The sequence below is a fragment of the Puma concolor genome, chromosome D3 (genome assembly GCF_028749965.1).
Source record: "Puma concolor isolate L17-30 chromosome D3, mPumCon1.1.hap2, whole genome shotgun sequence".
NCBI lineage: Eukaryota > Metazoa > Chordata > Mammalia > Carnivora > Felidae > Puma > Puma concolor.
Window position 1 is genome coordinate 35,437,470 of NC_141678.1, and position 22,434 is coordinate 35,459,903.

Consider the following 22,434-nt stretch of genomic DNA (forward strand, 5'->3'; position numbering starts at 1 on the left):
CTCAGAGCCTGGAGCCTGCTTCGGATTCTGTGTCTCCCTCTCTCTCTGCCCCTCACCTGCTTGCTCGCTCACTCTTTCTCTTTCAAAAATAAATAAAACATTTTTAAAAATTAAAAAAAAAAATAAGCAATATAGTATTATACATTAGTATGGCTGGATACATTACTCAAACAGTTTAAAAACATGTACAGGAAAAATATACACAATTTATGATACTGGTTACCTCAGAATGAAAGGGAATATAGGATTTGGGGGGCTTAGGAGTGACTTATCTGCATCTGGAACTTATTTCTACAAATAATAATGATGAGGATAAAAATAATAGTACCTAATATTAGAGTGGTAAAATATTATGTTATGTTTTGGTGGTTATTTTCTGTATTTCTATGTAAATTATTTTTCATAATTTATAATTTTTTAAAATTTGGCATTCTTTCCTAGAGTTAAATGCAAAAATGTTTAAAAATAATAATTTTTAAGAACCTTCTAGTAGACAACAATGTGGAAGTTAAAACTGACATATTTTGGGGCGCCTGGGTGGCGCAGTCGGTTAAGCGTCCGACTTCAGCCAGGTCACGATCTCGCGGTCCGGGAGTTCGAGCCCCGCGTCAGGCTCTGGGCTGATAGCTCAGAGCCTGGAGCCTGTTTCCGATTCTGTGTCTCCCTCTCTCTCTGACCCTCCCCCGTTCATGCTCTGTCTCTCTCTGTCCCAAAAATAAATAAACGTTGAAAAAAAAAATTTTTAAAAACTGACATATTTTGTGCAAAGTTTTTCTAGTCTTTGCTTTTTTTTTAAGATGTGTTTTTTTTCATGTTTATTTATTTTGAGAAAGAGAGAGTGTGTGAGCGGGTGAGGGGCAGAAAGAAAGGGAAAGAGAGAATCCCAAGCTCTGCCTGGTGTGAGACTCATTACCTGAGCCGAAATCGAGTTGGACGCTTAACTGACTGAGCCACCCAGGCGCCTCCTCTATTCTTTGCTTTTTAATAAACTTGGAAAAAAAGAAAAAAAAACCCTTCTGGATAATTATGCCACCAGTTTCTTCTAAATGAATAATTCAGAAAATAATATCCACAGGATAGGAAATCAAATACTTAAAATTTAAAATATGGTATCATACAACGTTAATTTATATTAAATGGAATACTTACATAGTAGTTGTCATTTATTTGAACCATTGGTGCATTTACACAGGCCCCTAAACATTCCACCTCTATAAGAGTGAAAAGTTTATCAGGTGTCGTCTCCCCAACCTTTATTCCTAAAAATATAAATGATTGCTGTTAAGGACCAGGTTACCCTTTAATAGCAATATAGCTTAATAAAACAACAACAACAAATTACAGCGGCATACAAAAAGTATTTAAGAACATTAAGTTTCTTAAAACAACTCTATATAATTATACTAGAATATGCAAGGATTTCTTTTTTTTTTATCTTTTTTATAATGTCTATTTTTGAGACAGACAGAGTATGACTGGGGGAAGTGAAGAAAGAGAGGGAGACATAGAATCTGAAGCAGGAAGCAGGCTACAGGCTTCCAGCAAGCTGTTACCACAGAGCCTGATACAAGAGCGCTCAAACTCATGAACCAGGAGATCATGACCTGAGCGGATATTGGATGCTTAATTGACGGGGCCACGCAGGCGCCCCAGAACATTCAAGGATTTAAATGGACTTGTTCCTTTAAAAACAATCAAATTTCAGGGGACTCATCTCTACTGTCTGTTGTTATACAGCAGAGTATCAGAATATATTATTTTCATTTTGATTGTGATAATTAACCTACCAAAATCAGTCACACTGTCAGATTGGCAAAGACTCAGAAAATTGCTAATGTCAAAGACCATTAAAACTAAAAGGAGGGGCACCTGGGTGGCTCAGTTGGTTGAGCATCCGACTTCGGCTCAAGTCATGATCTCACAGTTCGTGAGTTCGAGCCCTGCGTCGGGCTTTGTGCTGACAGCTCAGAGCCTGGAGCCTGCTTCAGATTCTGTGTCTCCCTCTCTCTCTGCCCCTCCCCACTCATGCTCTGTCTCTCTCTGTCTCAAAACAAAAACAAAAACAAAAAAAACCTAAAAGGAAAACAGGTACTCTCATATCTTTAGGGAAGGCATTTTGGCAAAATATAGTAAAATCTGACCCAGCAATTCTACTTCTTGTAAACAACCTCAGTATATATAATAGGACAAGTATGCAAAGATATGTATGCATGAAAGTAATTGCAGAATAACTTATAATAGAGAAATGAGGCAGACATACATATGTTATAGCCAAAATAAAGTACAAAAGACAAAGACATATTTATGTTTTTAATAATGAAAATAAGTAAAACAAAATCTAAAACTAATATACACAACTATTATCAGAATTTGTACATTAGAGGGGGCGCCTGGGTGGCTTGGTCGGTTAAGTGTCCGACTTCGGCTCAGGTCATGATCTCACGGTCCGTGAGTTCGAGCCCCGCGTCGGGCTCTGTGCTGACAGCTCAGAGCCTGGAGCCTGTTTCCGATTCTGTGTCTCCCTCTCTCTCTGCCCCTCCCCTGTCCATGCTCTGTCTCTCTCTGTCTCAAAAAAATAAATAAACGTTAAAAAAAAAAGAATTTGTACAGTAGAATTTGTACATTAGAGGGTGGGATTTTGAGCAGACTTCAGCTTTCTGTGTTACATACTTCAATACAACCCAACTAAAGTAACTAAACTGTTACTTTATATTCAGTAACAAGATAAAAGTATCCCTCCTTTTACTTCCTTTGATTTTCAGTTATTAATGCAGCAACGGCAGTTTTGTATGGAAAAATGCCCTTTTAATTTTGTAAATGCTATCATAATACTTCAAGTACTCCCAAGCAGAAAATACTTCAAATTTCCCTTCCCAAGACATTCTTACTATTTTCTTATCTTATTTGTTCCAAGACTCATTTGGAAGAATACAAGGACAATGCAGTCACTTTTTTATGTAACACATGCTATTATTACACAATGAGTGAAATTTAATTTTTAACAATGAAAACTTTAAACTCCCCACAAGCTTTTCCAACATGCTTAATGATTACAGGAAAAGAAGAAAACTCAACTTTGAGGCCGAGAACTAAGGAAAAATATAAAATAAGAATAAATAAAGGTGGGCAACCACAGTAAGACAAAAATTTACTGATGAAAAGTACACATCCAGTACGATGGCAAACACTGGAAAACTTAAGTAGAAATGGGTCAAATCTAGAAAGACAATTCTATTTTTCATTAAAGTTATGTGTCCCATACCAAGCTTTTTCTGGATGGCCTCCAGTATGCTGTCAGAGTTTCGAAGCATGCAAGGTGTAGTAGTGCAGACCTGAATGTGATACTTTCCAACTGGCTTTCGATTATACATCGTATAAAAAGTTGCTACTTCATATACTCTCATTGGAGGTACCTGTAAAACTTCCGCAACCTAAAATATTAGGAAATTTTAAGATGGTATAATTACAATGTTTATTAATTGAACCTTAGGTATGTTGTAAAGCACATAAAGTCAATATTGCTTCAATTTGCTAAAAACACGAAAGTTCTTCTGAGGCAGAAAATACACTTGTATTTGATATTTGTGAGGTGCAAGTCCCTCAGTTGTTGCAGCTTTTACACTTAAACCACACAAAGCCTAGAAGCTAATGGTTACAGCACCTCCTCCACTTACCCCATGCCCCATCTCTGCCAAAGGATCTTCTTTTCTCTAAATGTTTCTAAGTTTTTCACTATCAAGAATTTCTACTTTGATCATTTCAACCCTCATATTTTATAATTTTAAATTTCTAAATGTCAAAAAATTTGTTGGTCAAATCCCAATAAATTAATTATATTTTTTCAACCCTTCACCAATTTTTTCAAAAAGTCTTGATGTTACTGGTGATGTACAATGCATGCAAATGGTATGGCAACACAAAAAAGGGCAAGAATCAAAGCTCACCTATTAGCCTATCTTGATTTATATATCTACACGCTTATATACACACAAAGCTCACATACATACACATACATTAAGTCTCCAGAAAATCTAAAACACAACTTCTACTTCTAATCAAGACACTCTTTACAAAAATCTTATGGACTAGTACTTCCCAACTCTTCACATCAAGGTATTTAGCAAATATGTATTGACACAGTGAGGTTCAGGACCAAGGGATTCATTGTCTAAGCACAACTCTCTTGGTCAGAGCAAGTCTGTTAATGAAAACAAGGTTGTTTTAGTTGTTTGCTAGAGATAGTCTACATACAGTCTGTCATGACTACCATCCTGGTTACAACTTTCCAGGTGATCTAATATCATTTAATCTATCAGGTCTTAAGATTTGCTATCTGGCATTCTTAAAAAAAATTACACATATATCCATGTTTTGACATGAAAGAGGAGTTTGTTAAATAGCATTTCAGATGACAAATATGTTGAACTTTCTCATATTAGAAAATCTAAAGGATATGTATTCTCAAAAGACATATAATCATGGCTCACTAGTGAAAGATAAGTAGCTGTGCTAAATTTGATTTGGGGATACTAAACCAGGTATGTACCTCTGAAACTGGGAGCTCTCTCAAAACACACATGCTAGAGCCTGAAAATACACAGTGTTCCTGGAACCCTACCACTGATGCTAACTTGAAAGAGCTCCCCTGGGAAGACTGCTGTGCATCTCCCTACACTCTAGTGATGGTTAAAGAACTAGCATGTGAGCTTCTGGATTTTGTTTTGGTTGTAAGATTGGGCTTTTTCTTTGGGGGCTAGGGAGTAAGAGAGTAAAGAAACAACAATATTAAAAGTCTCAAATGTAAAATGGAATTTGATTCTATCCTCTGTACACTTTCCTGCCTCTCACACATACACATTCAATTCTAAATAGAACAGGACAATATTTGTGAGATGTTCTCACATTAGTTCTCATTTATTTTACTCTGCTAAGCTTGCCATTCAGCAAGACTTCCAACACAACTCCTATTATTAAAAATGTGAATTTTGGGGGTGCCTGGAAGGCTCAGTTGGTAGAACATGCAAGTCTTGATCTCAGGGTGGTTAAGTTTGAGCCCCACAGTGATGTAGAGATTACTTGAAAAAACATAATCTTTAACAATGTGAATTTTTGCAAAAAAAAAGCATCATCTATGGTTAGAAACACACCTAAATCATTATTTAGAATGTTGGCTATAATACAAAACAGTGTTAAGTAATTTAAAAAATACCCAAAGAGGCATGTGATTTATTGGGGAAAAAACCCACCTGACTATATTTTACCAAGTACAGTACCAACCAAACTTGCTTTGTAACATTTTTCATAGTCAAAAAAACCAAAAAAATATAAAACTAAAGGTCCATAACCATGTTAGAGTACTGTACAAAGCAAATAAGCAATATGAACTGAATCTAAAATTTGTATATGGGATTCCAACAAATCACTGAAGACATTCCTGTTCTCTAAGAAAGATGATAATGGTCTATTCTAATAGACCAAATAAAATTTAGAAGGTGAAAAGAGGAATGAAGTACAGCGGAATCTCTGCCAATACTCAGTCAAGCAGAAAATGCAATGAACTGGAAATGTTCAGTCCCAACTCTATCACTTAGGAATCATAACATAATAATTTAAAGAGATCTACCCTAGTTCAAAATCTTCACTGTACATAAGGAAGTAAGTCTACAGAAAAGTCAGATCTCTTAGCTCGAAGTCAAATATACTTTCCATTATATTACACTGGCTTATTATTTGTGAGCTTCTCGTAAGAATCAAATAATATATGATTTTGTATGGTACCTCATAAACTATACACTGTAGCATAATACCACAAAAATTTAATTAATACAATGTAAGTGTAAAATGTGGATAACTGTTGAAACAATTCATCAGAAAAAAATTAATCTTAAAATATGTATGAACAGATTAACTTCCTTTAAATGGGTCACCCATAGCATTTTTGTAAGTTGCTGATTATTAAGCATAGGGTGCCATCAAGTGTCATAAATACGATGTCATAAACACTGATATAAGTCTTTATTAAAGCCTACAGCCAAAGATAAAAACTAATAAAAAGATTCATATTAGGTATGAAAGATCAGATCTTTTTCTCTACAATTTTAGTGTTTAATACATTAATTTTCAGAATACCTTGAGAGCAAATTATACACATGTGGGATCTTTTTATCTTTATTATGGTCATTTAAGAGAAAAAAGAGAAAGCTACTGTGACTGTAATGCCTCTACTTTTTCTTGCAAGGATAAAAAGCTCTCCATGTTATTAAGAGAACCAACAAAACCACAAATTTGAGGAAACAAATGATTAAAAAAGCTTCAAACTCCTAGATTCTGACACTAATAATCATCAGAGGAATTTCTACATAAGGAAGAAATTCTTACACAGTCTCTTCTCTTTTCAAACTAAGGCAAAAATGAATTCGGTACCTTGTTCATGGCAGAGATGGGCAGCCATCCATTCTGTCTTTGGGCTAAATCCAGGACTGGAAGCACAGCTGCTGCTTTATGTCCTTCTGGATAGTTTCCTACAATTGCCTCTATCCTCTGTATCAAAGAAAAAGCACCTGTTTTCATACATTTGGAAGATACTAAATATTTTGTAAATTAATCGTAATGTTAATTTTGTCATACCTTATAGTTTTCTGGTGTGAAATCAAATGGAGTATCTGGGTTATTCTCAGGAGTATCTCTGTGCTATACAAAGGAAAAAAAAGTTTTTCAAAATTATCAAAATTACCTCAAAAGTGTTAACAGCTTTATTACTATACTACTACTGATCATTTAATCTCTTCACTTTAGTGGCATCTGGGTTGGTCAGTCAGTTAAGTGTCTGACTCTTGATTTCGGCTCAGGTCATGATCTCACAGCTCATGCATTCAAGCCCCGCATTGGGCTTTGCACTGACTGTGCAAAGCCTACTTGGGATTCTCTCTCTCTGCCCCTCCCTGATGCTCCCTCTCTCAAAAACAAAAACAAAAAAACCAAACCAAAACAAAAAAACAACAACAAAAAAACCTTTAATCTCTTTGCTTTAATTCCACTATAACATATATCAATCTATCCTTGCATCAAAAAGAATGGCTAATTATTAAATACACATTTGAGGAGTATGATTAACAAAAGTAATGTTAACAGAATTTAAGAGAACTAGCTTTAGAACCAAAATAAAAAAAAAACAAAACAAAAAACAACTGTTATCCAACTTGATTAGAGAATATAATCTTTTTAAGTTGACTTATTTATTTTGAGAAAGAGAGAGAGAATGAATCCCACGCAGGCTCCACACTGTCAGTGCAGAGCGCAACGTGGGGCTTGAACTCACAAACTATGAGATCATGACCAGAGCTGAAACCAAGAGTTGTGCATTCAACTGACAGAGCCACCTAGGCAACCCGAGAATAGAATCTTCTAATGTAATTACCAAAACAAACAAAGTGCTGGAATGCTTATAAAATTAAGACACAAAATTCTTAGTGTGAACATAACTTGCATTGTTCCAAAAGAATTTATCAGATTATCAAAAGGACCCACTACTTCAGGGAAGGTACAAAAGCACCATCTCTTCCCCACATAACAGAAACTAGCCAATGGCAAGCAGCTTTATTTCTTCTCCGTAAAAAGAGCAGGCCCTCTTCAAAAACTGACAAGAAATGGCATGTCAACAGGAAATCAAATGAGTCACACTGAGATTAACACTTACATCAATTAATGTTTAGTATGTACAGTGAACAAAGAACTGTATCCCTTATGCTAACTCTCAAAGTTCTGCTTTTTTAAGGATATAAAAGAAGAAAGAAAATGGAAACTTTGGACAATGATCTCAAATATGTGGCAAATTTTATGTTTCTAGACAAACAAAATATAAAGCAGGAATCAACTCAATGGTATGGCTAACTCACTTACTAGGATTCAGCCTGGAAATAACTCAGTTAATAAAACTGTACCACTAACTCAAAATCATCCTACAAATCCACCAAATTGCCTTTAAACAACACAAAATTAATCCCTGAAAATCATGCCTTGTCACAGAAAGGAGAAACATCTCTCTTTTACTTGTACAACTAAGCTGGGGAGTTCACTGGCCTCTACCTGGAGTTAAACCCTGTAAAGCAAAAATATAAAGGCAACCACTAATGTATTCACTGTATTACTAAAGTCCGTGAGTTTCAAATTGGAACCACTTTGGGATTCCCCAAGTTGCAGCCATACAATCTTTATTCAGCCAATATGACTGATTTTTAAGAACCCGGAGTGAGACTAGAAATCTTGTTAGGGCTCATAGTAATTTCATCAAAAAATAATCTACATTCTTATTCCCAGAGTTGCCCTGGTGTCAATTTAAACTTGAGAGGTTCAACTGCAATCACACAACTTTTGAGATGTAATGAATTCAATTAGCTATATTTAAATCACCACCTTGGCCAGCATATACCAAAGACACCGGTGTTTAAGATACTTCTGATTATCACAATAGATTTACCCAAATTTCCAAAAGTCTTTCCATTCTGAAGAAATCAGAGTAATTACTTACAACAAATAAGGCTCCTCCAGCTCCATTTTGCACAGCTGTCTTATGTAAATTCCTTACATGTCTTCCCTAAAATTTCAAGAAAGTTTCGTAAGTCATAAGCCTTAATAAATTTTCAGGAGTAAATAATTTAAGATCCATAATTAAAAATAGAATCAACTTATATAAGTAAAAGATCTTAGGAGATATGGCCTACTGTGCTACACCCTGCCTATCTCTATCTCAGAAGTACAAGGAAACGGAGATCCAAGGAAAGGTTATTAACTTGCCTAAGGTCACACATGCGTCCATGGAAGAACTAGGTCCACAACCCATATCTCTTGGAGTCATGTATCCTTTCTACTGGACTCTTTTTGGCATGCATTGAGAAAGTTAGTGTTCCATTAACTTACAGCCTTTCACTTTTGTCTGAATCAAGTTGGGTGCCAGCTTTCATAAACATGTTTTCATTCTGTACAAATGAGTCATATACCATGCACAAATGAGTCAAGTGTGTCCCCCTTTTTCGATTCTTTGCTGAATTAGTTTACAAACTCGAGCCATAAAGTTTCAGAGAGCTGCTTATGATGCTATGCAGTGACCATAGTCAATTGTTTTAGAAGAAATCCATTTGATTACTTTCTGTTGCATTTCATTTCTCTTTGCCCTATTGCTCCCCACAACACCCCTACCCTCCCCACGGCCACCAAAAGCAATTCAACAACTATTCAGGAATCCTCTGATTTCTGAGTTCTACTTATCACAAAGATGGTAGAACACTGGATTAAATCAAGCATGGAACTAGCGAAGAGTTGAACAATTCAAAGAAAGCAAATACAAAAGAAGTAAAAGCAGTGATGTATAACACAATCATGTATTTAAACTATCCTAGGTCCAAATATTGAAGTTGAAGAAATGTTTATGTAAACACTTGTTTAATTAACAAAAGATCCAAGTACAGAATGTGAGACACAGGTATAAAATATAGGGGTAAATACCAGTTTCAGGGTAATGGGAGAAGAAGGGGAGAATTTGATTGGCTAAATGGTATACAAGGGGGCTTCAACTCTTGTTTTTGTTTTCTTTCTTAGGCAGTAAATGGATACACAGTGTTTATTCTTTTTTGTGTCTTAAACACATACAACTTGAAAAAAAAAATCAAGGAGATAGTTTAGGTTCTTATACTTTTATTCAAATTCTCCTCAACTGCTCCAGGGTCAACCTGTGAATTACACACAAGGTTATGCTTATATCCCTAATTTGCCTGTCCATAAAACTGAGATAGACAGATAAACATAAAACCAAGGTCACATTCCCAAGCAATACTGTTAAAAACAACATCAACATAAGGCTTTAAAAAATTAACTGAAACTAAAGTTTAGGAAATAGAACCTGCCGTCACTTTAGCTGAGATTTTTTTAAATCAAAGAACAATTTTTACAGAGTAACATTAGTGAATTACTTAACTAAATTTGGAGGGAAAACAAAGGATTTCATAATAAAGTAAGGAAGGATTAAGAGAATGGAGGGGCACCTGGGTGGCTCAGTTAGTTAAGCCACCAACTCTTGACTCGATTTCAGCTCAGGTCATGATCTCACAGTCCTGAAGGTTCTGAAATGGAGTAGGCTCTGAGCTGGGTGTGCAGCCTGCTTAAGATTCTCTCCCTCTCTCCCCCTGTCCTTCCCCCACTTGTGTTCTCTCTCAAAAAAAAAAATAAATAAATTTTAAAAAATTTTAAAAATGCTTAAGAGAATGGAAAGCATCCAGTCCCCTCTTTTCCTAACTTCCGAACTATTTTACTGTCTCTTTACCCACTCCCTCAGGGTAGGTTGTCCTCAGGGCTCAGCTCTGTCCTAGGTTCTGTTCTCCATAGATCTTTTGCCCCTGAAGAGCTTATTTATTCTCATCTATGAACTCCATGCTGATGATTCTTGAATCATTCTTGGCAAAAAATTAACAGCCTGAAGAGATCATAAACACATATAAACCAATGAGAAAAATGAGTATACGTGAACAGAAATGTCAACATAATTTTAATGAACTAGTAATCTAAAACATACATTTTTAAATGAGAGAATATTTGCAGCTATCAAATTAGCAATGATTTTTTTTCAAAGATAATAATTCTGTTGAGCACATGGAGGAATGGGCATGCTTATACATTAGGTAAAAATTGGTAACAGTCTTTTAGGAGAACAAATTGACATAGTATATGGACAGACTAAAGAAAGTTTCCATCTTTTAACTTAGTAATTCTACTTTTAGAATTTTATCCTAAAAAATAGTATAAAATGAGGATAAAAGTTTATAGAGAAATATATTCTCTGTATTGTTACAGGAAAATACAAACGCCAAAAAGGCCAACATAGAGATCTTTTAAATAAATATGAATAATTCCAACAAAAATATTATTTAAAAAAATTTGTTTCCTATTTGAGAGAATGCACACGTGAGCATGAGCAGGGGAGAGGGTCAGAGAGAGAGAGAGAGAGAGAGAGACAGAGAGAGACACAGAGACAGAGAGACAGAGAGAGACTATCCCAAGCAGGCTCCATGCTCAGCACAGAGACCAACGCTGGGGGGCGGGGGGAGGAGGGGGTATCATGACCTGAGCCAAATCAAGACACTCAACCTACTAAGCCACCCAGGTGCCCCCCCAAAATCATATTATGTTGCTACCAAAAATCATATTTCCTAAAAATAATGACACTGAAAGATGTATTTGTGCCACAATCGTAACTAGAAAACATCAGAGTTAAATGAAATAAAAAAGCATAAACTACCATCCCAATTATATTCAATATAGACACTAAAAGACTGGAAGGCCATAACAATTTAAAGTGCTTATCTATCATTATTATAACAAGATTATAAGAAACTCTTACTTTCATATTCTATTTTTTATATTTTTCTCCATTTTCCATGCTTCCTATTCAGTATGGATTGACAAACAAAATATCTTACTAAAAACAAAACATTCATCAAGTATAAAATGAAACTTAACACCTCTACCATTAATCCTATTTATCTTTCCAACTTCCCTATATATTACCAAATTAAACACCACCAATCTCTAAGTTAAAATAGCTTCAGTTTGGGGTCAATATTTGATCCCTTCCTCATTATTCCAGGATCTGCCACACAACTTTACTTAAAATGAATAATACAGGGGAAAAAAAAGAAAAGAAAAATGCAGAGATAATCTTGAAAATCAGTCTGGTCTCTGGGGCTATGTAGCTACATACTGGAAAATCTGGGGCTATGTAGCTATATATTGGAAAATCTATTTTGAGGCACTGTCTGGCTGACCTGTAATTCTGGATTTGCACATGAGTTTATACACAAACACACACACAGACACTTCTACCCAAAATTACGTGTTTTAAAGTCCAAATCATTGAAAGCAGACTACTGATTGAGGTCAGGAAAAAAGGAGCTACTTTAAAGAAAAAAACCACTGGAGTTTCAGATTAAAAAGAAATTTTTTTTAGGGGCGCCTGGGTGGCTCAGTTGGTTAAGCGTCTGACTTTGGCTCAGGTCATGATCTCACGGTTCATGAGTTCAAGCCCCGTGTCGGGCTCTGTGCTGACAGCTCGGAGCCTGGAGCCTGCTTCAGATTCTGTGTCTCCCTCTCTCTCTGTTCCTCTCCCACTCGCACTCTCTCTCTCTCTCTCTCAAAAATAAATAAAGATTAAAAAACATTTTTTAAAATTTTTTTAAATTTGGGTTTAAATCACCACTCTGTCACTTACTAACATGTGACTTTACACAAATCGCTTGATATTTTTAAGCCTCAATTTCTGCACCTATATAAAACAGGAATGTTTTGAGGTTCAAATAATAGTTTCTCTGAAAGCACTATATAACCTCTTAAAGCATTATCACATCTGCTTAGCTGATATGGGGATAAAACATTTAATAAGTGAGGAATGGAAGATTTAAATACAACTGCATTTTAAGAACTAAACAGATTTTAAAATTGCACTTGGTTAGCTGACTCTAACTCAAGAGGCACTGTCACAAAAGGACAGATTACTGAGAGCTTCCTGAATATCCACATAATTATTTTTATTATTTATAGCCACATAAGACTATCAATTTTTCTAGTGAAATATAAATGCTTGAAAAATACTATCTCCTCCCTCATGACTGAAATTAATATAAAAATCTTTTTTTTTTTTCCTAAGTGGAAGGAGGAAGAAGCAGTAGTACTGGTAGACAATTTTTCATGGGTGTGGGTTTCTGCACATCTCTGCACATGAGCACAGGCACTAGCCATTAACAGCTTTCGTTCCACGCTATCTTTTCAAGGATTTTTGTAGAGAGTATCTCCCTCTTGGGCAAAGGTTGGGCAAGTGCTCTTGTAACTGGGGTTGGGTTCCTCAGTTGTGAGGTACAGCATTCGCCCAGGCTGTTCCATGTCACTCCCATGGGATGTGACGGTGAAGGAAAACCAATTCTAACACGAAGCTTATGCTGGCTGCTATGCCGAGTATTAAAGTCCTCTGTCTCTGACCCAAGAGTCTCAGTCAGATCCATTAAACTGAGGCAGGTTAACTTGTTAGCTAGCAAATACGGTAAAATCTCAAGAGCCTTCACAGTTCTTGACAAGAAAAATCAAAATATACAAATATGCCAGTCTGCATGTCCCACTAATTTTTCAAAATATAGAAAATATTATAAAAGAGAGAATGAATACAGTGGTATTACAAAAGAAACCAGTAACAGTGGCTGTCTCTGAAGAGGGGGATCAAGGATGTGGAGTAGGGAAGGAAATTTACCCTTTAATATACACAATGTATTTTATACATTCACAATATATATCTTTGTACCTCTATTCTTTAATATATATTTTATACTTACTATAATATATATATCCTTGCATACCATTTGAATTTTTTGCCATGTATATATTTCATATATTTCATATTTTCATATACATTTCAACTTTTAAAAATGAATAAAGTCTTTAGTCCTTTTTTCTCTCTTACTTTCACCACTCTATTTCAGACATTATTTCAGGTCTGTGCATTACTCTAATAGCTTTCTAGCTGACTCTTCCCCTAATCAACCTGCTTAATGTCATCAAACTAATCGTTAAAATACCACTTCCTTATGGTGGTCAGGATTATGAAAAAAGGACAAATACAGGAAATATCAATTCCATTGTTTCTAAAAGCCACATTTTCCACATTCTAACATCTCAGGAATTGGGATCATCACTGGTACTTAATATTCTATAAATATACCACATACAGAGAGACAATAGCCAACTGGTTAAAAGCCCAACTCCACAGCCACTTTCCTCTTCTGTAAAAAGGGAATAACAGTACATACTTCATAGGATTATTGTAATGATTAAAAGAGATAATCCATGCAATGTGCTTAATATGCTGCCTACATATAGTAAGTACTATATTAGTGTTACCTATCATTAGCTATTTTTATAGTAGTACTATATGTCAGGCACTAAGCTTTTTTACACATTTAATTCTTACAACTTTCATGCAAGATGGGTATTATTTCAAGAAAATACAGATTTAAATGAGTTATGAAAACTTCTCATAACTAATTATTGGTAGAACAAGCATTAAATCTTAGGTCTAATGCCTACAAGGTTATGGCCTTATTATCAGCCACTTGAATGGAACTATTTGATGAAATCAGAGCTCTAGAAGAACAGAGTAAATCTAGGAAATCAAAGAGTTTAAGAAAACCAGGAATGCATCCATACACAGGGAGACAGATTAGAAATGAAAAGACCTGCCTCCTCCATTGGCTCACCACGTTCCCATTTAGAGACTGAGGGATATATGTATGTTCTTTATTTAAAACAAGCTATTTAGGGGCGCCTGGGTGGCGCAGTCGGTTAAGCGTCCGACTTCAGCCAGGTCACGATCTCGCGGTCCGTGAGTTAGAGCCCCGCGTCAGGCTCTGGGCTGATGGCTCAGAGCCTGGAGCCTGTTTCCGATTCTGTGTCTCCCTCTCTCTCTGCCCCTCCCCCGTTCATGCTCTGTCTCTCTCTGTCCCAAAAAGAAATAAACGTTGAAAAAAAAAATTTTAAAACAAGCTATTTACTGTTTTTTTAAAAGCCTTTTTGAAAAAAAAAAAAAAAACAGTAAATGCCACTCTTCTGTTCCTATAAAAAACCTAAATATGTGTGTGTGTGTGTGTGTGTGTGTGTGTGTGTATTAGCATAGCATTTGAGCAACTTAATTTCGATGTCTGAAGCCAACTTCAAGGTAGTAGAAAAAAGGCTCAGATAATTTGTTTATAAAACAATAAACCAAGTGAAATAGGGTAAACTGATAAATATTAGCCCTTATCAAGTTAGCAAATGGCCATTTTCAAAGCTACCCTGTTTTTTGAGATGTTTAAAAGCTTCATCTATTTTATATTCATTATAACATCCACATCAGACACTTGCAATAAAGGAATAAATAAGATATGAAAAGTCTGAATTAACATCTTTGCACTAGTTAATAAACCATTTGATTTTAGTTTCACCTTGGAATGAAGAGGTATTCCAGGACCCATTATCGGTCTTAAAACTAGACTTAGCTAGGCTGGACTGATTTGAAGAGTAAGCAGAGATTCCCCCCTTAGAGTCTACTCTTTTCACCAGACTAGAGTCTGGCTTCTCACTGAATTCTGAAGTATCTATGCTTCAACGAATTCCATTTGAATACAGTGAACACCAGTTGAAAATTCAAGTAACTTTTTTAAAAATAGACAAGAACATAATTTGACATATAGCTCAGAATTAATAGTGGGCTTCGATTGTAGCTTATTCTTTTTTCAGAGTGTTGAAACACTTCTGAAGAAGGAACAGAGAGGATTTACAGCAAATAGTGGCAGTGTTTTCTTTGAATTCAACTCAAGTGGCTTTGTGTTAAGTATACTTCAACACACCTTTTTTCACTGACTCCTCAAAAATCTATGGTTAGTTATTATTATTTCCTTTTTACTTTTAAAGAAACTTAGGCTCAGAAACCGTAACCTGCCTTGGAGTTTGAGCCCAAGCCTTTTGGATTTAAGTCCTCAGCTTGATTAGCCCTTCCCTTTTTAATCACTATTTGTAGCTCAAAATGACGATAATTTAAATTTGACACTCTTCCACCCACTCCCCAAGAACAGAATCTTTCATGGGCCCTACATTTGTCTTTTTAGTTTCTCCTGTTGCTCAAACATTAACAATATCCACTCTGTTCACTTTTCAGTTCTATCAGACATTTGCACTTTAAAAGGCCACATCCAGCCAGAGGAACTTAATAAAGGACAAGGAAGCTGCAAGACAAAACTGACAGAATCAGTAACCTAATTAGTTAGAAAGACAGGACTAAGGTCAGGCAATAGAAAAAATGTTTTCCTTTATTAGCAACCAATTCAGGCAAGGAATATACGTTTCACACTACCCTGAATATTTAGATTAAATCCACAATATATGTGTGCACCAGCGGGGGGGGGGGGGGGGGGTCACACACAACTCACATGTGAAACATCTGGTAAAGGGAAAGTGATATTGGCTCCCAATGTACTTTCTTCCCATTGTTCACCGATTATCTACTCACCTATTACCTACAGCCTCCCTCACTGCCAGCTTAAGCAAAAGCCATTTCTTTCAGCTGTCTAGAGCAAAGACATGCAGAGAAAACAAAAAGCTCCCAAGAGCTTTATGTATAATATACCCAGAGTAGGAATTCCCTACATTTTAAAGTTTTCAATCCATTTGGGTTTAATAAAGTATGATGGATGAGCTAATAGTAACTGTGAAATCTATTTCAAGGATAGTGATAATAAATACAAGTGCTAACTCTGCATCAAATACGTGCTACAAACTTTACAAATGCTGTAACTCATTTACTTCTCCCAGCAACCCCTACCATATAGGTATTATTATCATCCCCAGTTTTACAGATGTGGAAACTAAGGTGCAAAGAACAAAAGAAAAAACTTTTCCTAGATCACACAGCTAAATAAATGAAAAGCCAAACATAAGTTTTCCTGACTACTAAAATTAAGTTTTGTTAATATTTTCAACTATACATGGGAGGGCTCTTACAAATGTCTTCCAAATAAAATTCCATCAATAATTTAAAAATGTTAATTCAGATTAAAGAAATTGGATTTTTCTAGCACTGTATAAGAGAATTAACAAGCAAAATTTGGCCAAATTATGTAACAGAAAAGCTACCCAAAAAGCCCAGGTATTACAGGAGCATTACAGATTAAGATAACCATATCAACAGCAACAATACTATCTATCCTGACCATAAATTAAACAAAGCACTCTTTAAACATGTAAAATCCAATGTGGATATAAGCAACACTCAAATATTCTAACAATAGGGATACTTCCTAGAAATGAAATATCCAAGTATCATTTTAGCCAGCAGACCTAGGTTCAGTCACACCTTTGCCAATTCTAGTATGGTAACCTTGGGCAAGTCACTCTACCTCTCCATAACTAAGCGTGCTTACCTATAAAATCACAGCAATACCTATCTTAAACTGTTAAAGATGAAATGAGATGAAATATTTAGCAAAGTATCATTATAAGTACTTGCGTACTGGCCACTATCATTATTATCATTATTATTATTACTAGAACTTTAATTAAACAGTAACACTCCCAATTTCCCATTATCTTTTCTTCTTGTGCTCCATTAAAATGAAGGAAATAAAATGGCCAAGCTATAGGCCTCAATAATTACAAAAACAAATAAGACCCTAAATAATTACAAGTTGACTGTAGGAGCAAACATTCATTTTCAAAAGGTTAAGTGATTTGAAGAGCTTTGGGCCTAAAGAATTAACTGGTAAGGGGTGCCTAGGTGGCTCAGTCGGTTAAGCGTACAACTCTTGATTTCGGCTCAGGTCATGATCTCAATGGTTCGCAAGTTAGGGGCCCCTATCCAGCTTTGTGCGGACAGCTCAGACCTGCTTGGGATTCTCTCTCTCCCCCTCTCTCTGCCCTCTCTCCTTCTCTCAAAATAAATAAATAAACATTAAAAAAAAAGAACTGGTAAAACCTAAGCACAATTTTTTTTGTTGTTGAATTTGAAAATCAAATAAACATGAACAAATGCTCTGTAAATATAAGTTGTCTTATTTTCTAGTCTTAGGGACTAATACTCAGACAAGCATATATTGTTTAAAATTTAGTAAACCTATGACCAGGTGGAGCTCAAGTATGTGTATTTTTTTTTTTTTTTAACTTTTATTTATTTATTTTGAGAGAGCAAGTGCATGCATGAGAGCAGTGGAGGGGCAGAGAGAGAGGCAGACAGAGTCCCAAGCAGACTCCACACAGGGCTCCATCTCATGACCATGAAATCTTGACCTGAACCAATGACGGATACTCAACCAACTGAGCTACCCAGGTGCCCCCAAAATAGGTGTATTTATTTATTTTAGAGAAAGAGATTGAGAGCAAGCAGAAGAGCAGAGAGAGACAGACAGGGAGAGAGAATCTCAAGCAGGCTCCACACTGTCAGCACAGAGCCCAATATGGGGCTCCAATTCTTGAACCTTGAGATCATGACCTGAGCCGAAATCAAGTTGGACGCTTAACTGACTGAGCATGCAGGTGCCACAAGTATGTGTATTTTTAAAGCATCATAGACGATTCTTTTTTTTTTTTTTAATTTTTTTAACGTTTATTTATTTTTGAGACAGAGAGACAGAGCATAGAGACGATTCCTTTAATCAAGTTTGGGATTTACTGCTTTAGAGTATATGGCATTATATCCTAACATGCAGATGATGGATTTTCTGAATGGTCTTCAAAATTTAAGGATGCCAAGAACAAGAAATGCTAGGCTATCTTTTCCAACCCAGAATCTCTGGAAGTACTGAGGGATATTAAGGAATATTTTAGTCAGTGATGATAAGGAACTATCATGGTATCTCCTTAGGAACAAAATTGCACCCATCATGACCAAAGTTAACCTCTTCTTCTTATCCCCTCCACTCTCTTCCTTTAAGTACAGTGAAATCACTTCCCTGGTTTCTGATCACACTGACAAACTATTCTACTATTATAGCATCTATAAAACTTAAATCTTCACCAAACACGCCAATTTCCCTTGGTAAATTTGAGCAACTTAAGAAAAATAAATTTAAAAGAAGAAACAAAAAATAGGACTTGCAAACAAACCCAGTTCAGGCTCCTACTACTGTGTAATTTGGGGCATATTTGTCTGGGAATCATCAGCTGTCTCATGTACAAAATGGGATAACACCCAGAAAAGTATCCCACGTATAAGGCATTTTCCCTCTCCACCAACAAGGCAAAGAAAAAGTGTGTTTAAATGTTAAATCTTTAGTGCTTGTTGAATGAAAAAAATCTCCTGCAACCAATTTATAACAGGTTTCCTGATCTGACTCAAAAAGTAGTGGGTGAGTCAAGGTTTCTCAATGGAAAACTAGACTGACATGGTCAATGAACCTATTATTTATTACCCAATGTACTGAGCTGTTATTAAACAGTATGCAAAGAGAAGGGAAGTACAGCTATTTATATCTTTGAAATGGAGACTGAGTTTACATCTCCAATATAAAAGATCTGAATTTGTAGTATGCAGTAGCGGTCTATTAAACCTCACTGAATAAACAAAAATTTTGCCTATTTTCTCTTTCCCCTGAAGTGTTTAAGGCCATGGCAGGCAGAGTAATAGTGCCCCCCAAATACCCATTTCCCAATCCTGGAAAGCTGTGAATGTATTAGTATGCATAGCAAGAGAGAAATATGGTTGCAGATGGAATTAAGATTACTAATTAGTTGACCTTAAAATAGGGAGATTCCTATTCTGGATTATCAGGGACCTTTAAATGTGAAAGAGGGAACAAAGTTAGAGAAGGATATGTCACAAATGATGGAAGCAGGGTCAGTGATGCAACAGCTTAACCTGCCTTTGCTGGCTTTGAAGATGGAAGAAAGGAGCCATGAGCCAACAAATAAGGGCAGCTTTTTCTAGGAGCTAGAAAAGTCAAAATAATGGCTTGTCCCCTACAGTATTCCAATAGCTCTGCCAACACCTTGATTTTAGCCCAGTGAGATCCATGTCAAACTTTTAATTTACACAATCATAAGACAATAAATCTGTGTTATGTCACTAAGTTTATGGTAATTTGTAATAGTAGCAATAAAAACACTAATACAAATGCCTTTTTTGTTGTTGTTGTTAAAGAACTCCTTTAGAGTCCTTGAGTCAAAATGGAGATACCCTGGGACACTGCAAAATCAGGTTTAATGATCTCTAATGAAATGAGAAAACAGTCCATTCTACAAAACTTAAAGTTTAGAAAGAAAAATGCCACTAGTAGAAGGAGGTTCTACTTCTAGAGTGGCTGAGTAGATATTATCAGGCCAAACCACTAACAACTATAAACACTGGGCAAATTATTTTTAAAAAACCAAAACACTTTCTGAAGGCACTGGAAAACAACCAAATGCAGGAAGACACCAAAGGGAGTCTATACTTAGAAGAAGCCAATGAAGGTTTTTTTGCTTTACACTCTGTATCTTTTAGCCTAAAAGCAGGCCCACAGGCCTGTGCTGGGCAACTAAAACCAAAAGAGAAAACCTGCAGTCTTAATGACTTGAAGAACCACAGAACGGTATGGGACAACAGGCATGGGAAAGTGCGAAATCCCAGAAAAGTAAGCCAGAGAGAAGCCCCAAATTCCGTTGGCTGACCCCAAGGCCTGCATGCACATGGGGCCAACTCCAGGCAGCCCAGCTAAAAGAACTGAACCAGTATTTGAGGTGCTGCCTACAAGGGAGCTGGGTTATAGTTCAAGTTCAATTGAGTTAACAGCCTGCACAACAAACACTTATGGAGAAATTAGAAAAATTGAGAGTCTCTATGATTTATTGTTCACAATGTCCAGGATACAATTCAAAATTACTCAACAGCCCATTTTTAAAAGAGAAGGCAGTAAATGGAGATTACCACACAACAATTTCAAAACGGCTACACCTGTGTTTGAAAAAAAAACACTTCAATGAACAAAAAAATCGAATAGACACTATAAAAAAGAACCAAATGAAAATTCTGAAATTGAAAAAAAATTTCTAAAACTGAAAATACAATCCTTGAAAATGCCACTCACTCCTACTGAAGTGGTGGCTTGGAAATGAAGCAGCGATGAGCTCCAAAGTGGTGTCAACAACTCAAAAGCCATGGAAAATTACTGAAGAGAATAAGCCTATTCTGACTATTTACTACTCCATAATTCACATTTTTTAGGCAATTCTTGATAATCAAAGTGTTACTCTACTTTTTACAGAAGACTTCAAGAGATTAAGAAATATGGTTCATGGTCACACAACTATGGTCTTGTAGGCACTTCTAGACAGTACTAAGTTATGGGTATTTTTAAATCAATGATGAACTCAAGTCTGTGGCTGAAGAAATTAATGCAGCAGAAATTGTAACAGAATAAGCAATTTCTTTGAAAATGTAAAGGGTTTCCTTAATGGTTTCTTTTTTAAGAAACAAACTTTATTAAAAGGCACCTCTTTACTCACACATTTCCTAGGTCATTCTGATATTACACTATTTGGAAAAGGACCTGGTTATATAAGTTATAGAACATCCTCACAATGGAATGCTATGCAGCATTAAAAATGACAGTATAGGGGCGTCTGGGTGGCTTGGTCGGTTAAGCGTCCGACTTCGGCTCAGGTCAGGATCTCACGGTCCGTGAGTTCGAGCCCCGCGTCGGGCTCTGTGCTGACAGCTCAGAGCCTGGAGCCTGTTTCGGATTCTGTGTCTCCCTCTCTCTGCTCCTCCCCTGTTCATGCTCTCTCTCTGTCTCAAAAATAAACAAACATTAAAAAAAAAAAATGACAGTATAGAAATGTCTACTGGTAAGGAAAGTGGATCAACAATGTTTTTATGGGAAAAAAACAGGCTACATAACAATGTGAACAATACCATCAATTTTTACTGTAAGGTCTCTCAATTCTAGACACAAAAATGTTCACATTTTGGTTATTTCCAGGTTGATGAGACTATGGGTAATTTTTATTTTTTGAGCTTGTTCTGTTTGCTGTTCCCAAAATCATGTTTTCCCTACGATGTATTACTTGTGTAATGAAATCAAACATAAATCAAATCATCAGGCTATACACCTTAAACTTACACAGAGATGTGTCAATTATTGTTCAGTAAAACTGGGGAAAAAAAGAAAAACTTACTGATTCATCAAGTCAACAAATATTTATTGTGCACATACTACATGCCAGGTAATATTTGTACAAATAAAAAACTGTTGCAGAAACATAAAAATTTGATTGAAATTTCTTCCGCTACCTGAAGATATTCTTCAATTTTCACCTATAGCCCTTTCCCTCAAAACCTGGAGAAAATCTATCTGTACTCTTAATTCTAGCCTTTCTACTAGTAGACAAGGTCTACTTCATCACCTCTCACCTGGGGTTCTGCAAGAGCCTGTTTATCTATTTCATCTCCCTGCCTCTGGCTCCTGGCAAATGTATTCCCTCACTCCATCCAGTCATCTATCCAATACGGGGAAACCTGGCCATGACCCTCTGCTTCTCTAAAATCCTTCACTGACTCCACACTGCTTCTAACACAGAGCCAAATTCTATGGCACGGCATGCAAGGAGCTCCAACACCTGGGCCCTATCCACCTCTTTTATTTCATCTCTGGATTCACCTTACTTCCAACAATGGAGTCCAGCAACACTGCTTGAGGCTTCCTATAGGCACCAAGTTTTTTCTTGCCAACTATCAATAGTTTTTTCTGATGTTGTCCTTTCCATCTAGAATATCTCCTCACCAATGTTAGTATTGCCTGTAGAAAAAATCTTATACCACCTTCAAACCAAATTGACTTTATTCATATCTCTTAACACTGTACGATATTTACCTTAAAGTTTCAACTCCGCAAGAACAGG

General features: G+C 36.1%; 1 protein-coding gene across 2 annotated transcripts in view; it reads right to left on the bottom strand.

The window, feature by feature from the left end:
• The window catches only part of NDUFV2 (NADH:ubiquinone oxidoreductase core subunit V2), a 31,152-nt gene that overhangs the window by 7,452 nt on the left and 1,266 nt on the right, over window positions 1–22,434 (bottom strand). The window contains exons 2-6 of one of the 2 annotated variants that reach the window (XM_025931045.2): window positions 8,528–8,593; window positions 6,628–6,690; window positions 6,424–6,540; window positions 3,263–3,431; window positions 1,150–1,259 (exon numbers count right to left, since the gene is read on the bottom strand). In XM_025931045.2, coding sequence (XP_025786830.1) covers window positions 1,150–1,259; window positions 3,263–3,431; window positions 6,424–6,540; window positions 6,628–6,690; window positions 8,528–8,593 — 525 coding nt within the window. The remainder of the gene's footprint in view (window positions 1–1,149; window positions 1,260–3,262; window positions 3,432–6,423; window positions 6,541–6,627; window positions 6,691–8,527; window positions 8,594–22,434) is intronic. The other variant, XM_086682465.1, reaches the window with a different exon arrangement.